The sequence below is a fragment of the Neopelma chrysocephalum genome, unplaced genomic scaffold (genome assembly GCF_003984885.1).
Source record: "Neopelma chrysocephalum unplaced genomic scaffold, ASM398488v2 Primary Assembly neopelma1_24, whole genome shotgun sequence".
Taxonomy (NCBI): Eukaryota; Metazoa; Chordata; class Aves; order Passeriformes; family Pipridae; genus Neopelma; species Neopelma chrysocephalum.
Window position 1 is genome coordinate 27123770 of NW_020897693.1, and position 7936 is coordinate 27131705.

The 7936-nt window shown below is 42.0% G+C and overlaps 1 protein-coding gene across 1 annotated transcript; it reads left to right on the forward strand.

Moving 5' to 3' along the window:
* The first annotated feature begins 3061 nt into the window (after nucleotides 1-3061).
* On the forward strand, nucleotides 3062-6716 carry GJD2 (gap junction protein delta 2). Its single transcript, XM_027709202.1, has 2 exons — nucleotides 3062-3403; nucleotides 3997-6716. The coding sequence occupies exons 1-2, from the start codon at nucleotides 3333-3335 to the stop codon at nucleotides 4838-4840; spliced, it is 915 nt and encodes a 304-aa protein (XP_027565003.1). The 5' UTR covers nucleotides 3062-3332; the 3' UTR covers nucleotides 4841-6716.
* The last annotated feature ends 1220 nt before the right edge of the window (nucleotides 6717-7936 follow it).

The window sequence follows — 7936 nt, forward strand, 5'->3', positions numbered from 1 at the left end:
GCCTATGTGTGGAATAGGAAGCTGAATTTTTTTCCTTAGTATGCAACAGATAAAAGTATTGAACAACACAGGCTTGGCCCTGTTGCAAGCTGTTATTGCTTCTTCATCAGCAAAAGTTCTTTGTAAGCTTTGTAAGCAGTAGACATAAAGCTTTCAAAAACCTGAATGCTTGTGAATGAAGTGTAGTCATGGTTTTCTAATCTGAATACCATATACTGTGCAGTACACATCCACAGCATCCTCAGCAGCCTGCTGCTCTGCAAATCCTGGCTTTACCATAGGCTGAAGCATTCAGGGGAATGGTGTAAAAACTAAGATGAACCTCCTGAAGCTGAAAATCTTCTTATGTCTACAACTTACAATCATGACTATACATTGTTTGAGCACTTTGTGATTTAGACAACTTGTCATATAAGTCCCCAGGTTGCTGTTATACTTGTAATGGATAATGGAAGTGCAGCTAATTACATTCTTCATACATCTTTCACTATTGTGTTAAACACTCAGAGAACATCATGTTGATTCTGATTACTTCTATTTTGACAGCAAGTCAGGCCTCAAATTAACAACAGAAAATCATAGCTTCAGAAATCATACACATAAGTTTGAGATGTAACAAACTCCTTTGAGTTTTCCGGCCACTTAAAGTGAATGTTGGCATTGTGAAAGAGACACTCACTGAAATTACTTTTTTTCCCCAAACTCACCAGAGTCTGAAGCTCTGTAAACTTTCTCAAGTCTAAGGCCAAGAATACTGTATCTGAATATGACTGGGGGAATCACATATGAGGGTACTGTTAAGAAAGGAGAGGTCAGATATTTCAGAATGAGAAGACCTGCAAGTGAAGGTCTGAAAGTATTTATCATTAAACCATAATTAAAGCAAAAGTAATTTAATAACAATGTTTATATGTCTGTAGCATTCATTTACAATATTTCACCTCCTTGTCTTCACAGCTGGGTTGTCAGTAGCACAGCAAACATTGACTAACTGTTCATTAATAGACCAGTGTTTGATACAATCAGAATGTAATTCCTTTTCATTTACTGGTCTTAAAAGTTCAGATGAATGGGTTTTCTTTCCCAGTGCTAGGGGACCGCTCTCCTTTGTAGAAATTCTCTTATTTTCTGTGGACCGAAATCTTCTCTCTTCAGTAACTTCAATCATGGGCTTTCCCTCTCTGTTTGGTTTGCTAAGTAGGATTATCATCATTAGCTTCTTAGCATATTCTCTGCCTTCTCTCCTTCTACAAATGCATTACTGCTTCCCTTACTGCTTTGATTTCTCTCATTTTCAGATTCATGTTCAAACAAATACTTTGGATCCATATGAGACACTCAGTTGTCAGGGCACTCGACAGATACCACAGTCCTCTTAAACCAAACCAAACCAAACCAAACCAAACCAAACCAAACCAAACCAAACCAAACCAAACCAAACCAAACCAAACCAAACCAAACCTCTTCTTTTTAGTTTTTGTGTTGCTGCAGCAGCAAGTTTTAGAAACTATACACAAAAAGCAAATGCATAAATGGTGAGAACTGGCTTTCAAGAAGAATGCAGTCATATTTTAAAGAAAAAAGTGATTATTCAGTCTTCCTAGTAATTCCTAACAGTGTGGAAAGGAAACACTCCAGATTATTGAATGCTTCTTCACAGACTCTTGATTGGGAGAGAAGAAAAGTCTACCAATGTCTGTGCAGAGGCATTCACTGATCTTTTCCTATTTGATACTTTCCTAATTCAAAGATTTGGGGATCCAATCAGGCAACTGACCCAATATCATGTGAAACAGAAACCATCTACTTAGTCAAATGAAAAGACAGCAAACCTTGGTGCGTCTAAAGAGTACAGATGCCCTCTTGCACAGATGAAACACAGTCCCATCTATTCAGAAAACATTTAACATCTTTGATATAACATGGGATTGCTTCATGCGAGAGCTTCAAAGAAAAAAAGGGACTAAACTGTTTACAATAGCCTGTGCAGTTTTACTTTAGAAAGGTTAATTTTACTGAGTTTGACAGTAAAAGTATTATAAGACTGACAAGAATTTTTCCTATGTTGTTTTTTAATGAGATTAGTTGAGCAAAAGGAACAGCAGGTATGAAACTTTACTTGATTTTTATGTAAATATACTGAATATATTTCATGCTTCTTCACCAGAGAACTCAATTCCAATTGGTGCCAATATTTTTTGTGGAAATGTTTGGTGATGTCTGTAAGGGTATCTGTAAAAAGAAAAAATTATTTTAAGCACAGGATAGTAGTTTATGTGGACTGATTACAAGAGATTTATTCAAGGTACTTTTTTCTTGTACTGTTTAGAGATGCTTTCTGTGAAGGTTTGGTGTTTTTCCTAGCATAAATACAATCATCTCAATCTCAGAATTATCTGAAATGGCTATATATGAGTTTCATTTCTACATAGTGATTCTTATAACTGTATTCAGGGGAGAAGGAAGACTCAGCTGTAAGTCCAATATCTTCCAAGGGTCAGCAGTTCTACCAGGTAAGGTTACTGCTGTATGACACCGCTGTGTTGATCCCTGGGAGAGAGGCAAAGCCCAGCAACCCCTGGGGACCCCCCGGCCAGGCGTCCGTGGCTGGAGGGGTCACGGTGTCACACTCCCGCCCTAGGGCATCGTTTCTAACCAGCAGCCGAGGGCAGCGCCCGGCGCTGGCGGGGCTGCGCTCCCGAGCGGAGCGCGGGGTGTGCCGGCGGGCAGGGGCGGTGGGGCAGCTGGGACCCGGCCGGGTTGCTCCGGCAAGGAGGCACTGGATTGCACAATGAACCTCGTGCCTGCTGGGGCAGATCTTCCTCCGCCCTCTCTCCTCCTCCTCCGTTTATTTATTTCATTTATTTTTATTGAATTTATTTATTTGTATTCACTGGAATAATAAAAATGAGAAAATCCGAGCACTGCTTTTGGCTGCTCTCCAACAACCTGTCAGTGACGCAAGCGGAGACTACTTAAAGGCAGATTAGAGGCAGCAAGATATTAAAGCCAACCTTCCTCCCTCCACGCCGCCGGTCCGCCCGCCGCGCCGCGCCACGAGCCGAGCGGGCCGGGCCGGTGGCGGCCGCCAAGTGGCCCCGAGCCGAGCCCAGCCGAGCCGAGCTCAGCCGGGAATCCTCGGCAGGACTGCTGCCTCCAGCCGCACTCCCGCCACCGGACTGCGGGCGGTGGAGAAACTGCTTGTTTTCCCTCCCCCTGAAAAAAAAAACAAAACCAAAAACCCAACCAAAAATAGGAGGGGTGAAAAAAGGAAGGCAGAAGTGAAGAGATCCCCTCCGTTTGCCAAAGTCTTTGTCTCCGGATGAACAGCGATGGGGGAATGGACTATTCTAGAGAGGCTACTGGAAGCTGCCGTGCAGCAGCATTCTACTATGATAGGGAGGTAAGGGTTGCGGGAGCGCTAAGGGGGAACCGCGGGGGATCCCCTTCTGTCCGGGCGTACCGACCGGCGAGTCGGCGGGGCACGGTGGGTCCCGGCCGTGCCGTACTCTTCGGCCAGGCTCTTGCGGGGTGTGCCTGGAGTGCCCGTGTGTGTGCAGCGGTGGTGGTGGGGGTGGTATGCGGCACACGGCACCGAGGCGCGGGGACACCGCAAACGCCGCCGTCCTTGTCCGCGAGAAGCCAAGGGGCAGCGGACGGTCAGTGTGGAGACCCCACTGACATCGGGATCCCACTGCCACCCCGACCCCCTGCCGCTCCCGGCCGTGCTCTCGGGGCCCCCACTGCCCGTGTGATCGCTTGTTCTCCGAGGGGGCCGGGCGGGGGGCAGCGCTGACAGCCGCCCGGGGTCTTTGGCTCCCGGCCGCGCCGAGATGATGCCGCGCAGGCTGCGCGCCCCAGCGCGGAAGCGGGGCCGGGCGCTGGTGCCGGTGCCGGTCGGTGGCAGGGCCGGGGCCGCGGCGCGGGGCCCGGTCAGCACTGGACAGCTCCCGGCCGCGCGGCGGCGGCGCGCACTGACCGGCTTCTCTGTTGCAGGATCCTGCTGACCGTGGTGGTGATCTTCAGAATTCTCATTGTGGCCATTGTAGGGGAGACGGTGTACGATGACGAGCAAACGATGTTTGTCTGTAACACGTTGCAGCCAGGCTGCAACCAGGCTTGTTACGACCAGGCTTTCCCCATTTCTCACATAAGGTACTGGGTGTTCCAGATCATCATGGTGTGCACTCCCAGCCTATGCTTCATAACATACTCCGTTCACCAGTCTGCTAAACAAAGGGAACGGAGGTACTCCACTGTCTTCCTTACCTTGGAAAGGGACCAGGATTCAATAAAGCGTGAGGACAGTAAGAAAATCAAGAACACTATTGTCAATGGGGTGCTGCAGAACACTGAGAACTCCACCAAAGAGGCAGAACCAGACTGCTTAGAAGTGAAGGAAATCCCCAATCCTGCTATCAGAACTACAAAGTCAAAGATGAGGAGGCAAGAAGGCATTTCTCGATTTTATATCATCCAAGTGGTCTTTCGAAATGCCCTAGAGATTGGATTCTTAGTGGGACAGTATTTTCTGTATGGATTCAATGTCCCTTCCATGTACGAATGTGACAGATATCCTTGCATTAAAGAAGTAGAGTGCTATGTCTCTAGACCCACTGAGAAGACTGTATTCTTGGTGTTCATGTTTGCTGTCAGTGGGATTTGTGTGGTGCTTAATTTGGCAGAACTGAACCATTTGGGCTGGAGAAAGATCAAAATGGCAGTGAGAGGAGTACAGGCAAAAAGGAAATCCATATACGAAATCAGAAATAAGGACCTGCCAAGAATGAGCATGCCTAACTTTGGCAGGACTCAGTCAAGTGACTCAGCTTATGTGTGAGGCTGTGACAGAACTGAAGCATTGTGCCAGGTGGAACAGACCCAGATACCATTAGAGAAAGGTACATTGCTTAGGCAAGCATTTTATCAATCCACCAAGAAAGCCATTAAGGTATTGGATCTGCACTTACTGAACTAGCTGCAAAATGCAGCACTATGTAAAAGACTGAAAAAACAGCTATAAAACCATGCTTGATCTAGCCTTACAGCACAGCTACTATTATTCCTACTTTTCTTTCTAATGATTGGGTGTTATCTGTCACTGAAGCAGCTTTTCGGTTGTCATTAGGATGTTTACAGTTTGAATTGTCTGACTAATTGTTGTAAATGTGTAGAATGTTCATATCAAAACTCTGCAAGGATACTCTGTATGGGGTGGGATGGGGTGGGATGCAATGTGCAGACATAAGCATGTTTTAAAGGAGGGTAAGCGCACTGTAAGGAAACCTAACCACAGCTCAATCAGGATATCTGTGTTCACGTATCTCACAGATGTCTTATATTATTTTGTTTGTCTAAATCACAGAATTTATTCCTGGTGTGTATTACTAGCTATTTCCTATCATGGTTTGTGCATCAATTAGTTATGCTAAACAATAAATGCTGAATATAATTTTACCATTTTTTGTTTGCCTGTCCACACACACACACCAGAGACCTTAATCATCTTAATTAGTTGTGATCTGCAAAATTTATCGGTACATTTTAACTGATTCCCTAATATGTGCATGAATAAGATGGAGTTGGTTCATGCTAACCACGTTATGTATTTACCTACAATCACCTATGATGACATACATACCAAAGGAAGAGAGTTCATTGTGTTTAACTGTGAATATATCACCTTCTCTCTGCTCTTATTTAATATAAAGTGCCATACTTGAAACATCTAACTCTGTACTTAGTCAAAAGGTTGTCTTGGGATACCAGCTTGAGTAAAATGATTTTATACTCCCCTTTGTTCATTTTATGCTATTTGTTTAGTCATTGCAATGGTAAAAAGCAGCTGAACTATCTATTGATAAATAAAGTACTTGCCTTTTTTTTTTTTTTGTAAGCCAGAGAGATTTGTTCTTCTGTATTCTTGTATACAATTGTAAAAAATATACAGGGTCAAAATAATTAACTTACAACAATTATTCTTCAGGGTTTAAAATGTCTTGTTGGTATTCTAAACTCCAAGTGACAAAACCTGGGAAATCTGGACTATTTTTTATGTCTGTTTTCCTCCTTAAGCAAGCTTCCTCTGTCTTTAAATCCTGATCCAAAGCCCACTGACACCAACAGCCTTCCTTCTGCTGACACTAAGGGCAACACAGTTGGCTGCCAAGGTCACTCTAGGAATAGCCAGAATACATTTACCTATAGATGAAACAATTGCAGTTTTTAATCAGGGAATCCAGATATTAACCTCAGCTTTTCTGCCTTACAGCTGGTTTAAAAAATATACTGTTCATGTCCCATCAGCTTACTGGTAAGCCACTGGGGCAGTCACAAACGAATCTCTGTTAACAACAAGCATTTTAGTGGAGGATACTAAGTTTTACTTAAAGAACTTTTAAATTTTTTTTTTAATTCCTATTAAATTCAATGGAAAATATTCCTCTGGCAACAGTAGGAGTTGGATCAGGACTAAAAAAAACATACAAGTGCATTTCTAACTAAATAGTATCTGCCCTTTAAAGAAAAGGGCCAAAATGGTGCTGGAAAATTTAGGGGTACTTTATAACATAAGAAGGAGACATGGGCTCCGAGTCACAAATGGCCTTTTGATTGTATTTTATTTCAAGCCTGAAAATGGATTTTATTGTATATTGGCTTGGAGATGATGCATATAAATCTTTTCCTCTTGGCTTACAATAAACACCTTAACATTCCATTCTTGTGGTTTGCCAGCATTGTCACTTTAAAAATGTTGATTAATTCTTAGATAGTCTATCCATTATCACATTCATCTGTGGTCTTTTTTCTTCCACTGTGAAACATAAGAGGACTTTGAGATGTATCATGTTTTTAAAGATTTAAAAAATATTTTTCCTTATATATAAAATTAAGAGTTTTCCCAACTTGATTATAGAAACCTTTAAAGATGGATTTCTCAAATGATTCTTTGTGATAAAAACGCACACTGATATTGCTAGTTGACTGCATGCTCACTGAAAAACTGCATGTTATTTTTAGAAGGACAACATGGCAGCTAAAATCTCCATCTGCAAAATAACAAGCTTCTGAAGATTATTATTTGACACACAAATCCAAGTCTGATTTTCATTTTTCAGAGTCCTGGGATAGTTTTCAAAATCTCTTTTTGAACAGAAAGGAAAAATATTTTTTGACAATCACAGGCATTGCTTTAATGTCAAAGAAATGGGAGATTGTGTGCAAAGAGCTTGATCCAACGCAAATTAAAGTTGAAACAACAAAACTCATACTGAATTCACCGGGTTTTGATTCGCATTCGGCATAATTTCCTGTTAGGCAGAAGCCCTAATGCAATTTTTTTCCAGTGACTGCATAGGAGTGTTCAGTCAAACTCCAGTGAAGGGCATGTCTTGAAAGCTGTAAGATTTTAATACCTTGAAATTCTTTAGGTAAAATTTAGAAAGTATGTTTATATTAGTCAATGCAAATGACTGAGTTAATTTAATTATTTTTATGTAGTTGCACATTTGTACTCCAGTAAGTTGTAATTCTTCAGAATTTTCCAATGAGAAATATATCAGGAAATATAAATGCTAATTTAATCAACAGGATCAGTGATAAAGTAGGTGAAGACTTATATTTTGACTAACAGAAATGCTACCCTACATATTTGGAATATCGTTTTTCCCATTTCAGAGGAGAAATGAAATGGTGTCAAGAGATCAGTTGTTCTAACCTTCCTTTAAAATTGTTATTTTTCATTTCTTACCAACCACTCATGGATAAGGGAAATATAGCAAACACTTTTTTGTCAATGTATGTGAGAGTCATATGATTAATGCTAATGGACTGTTTGCATGAAAGCTGACTATTCATTTACAGAATAAATGCTTTAAAATTGTCACAGCAATGGAAAAGTGTATTAACTGAACAGCACTGAGTGAACAGGAAGCTG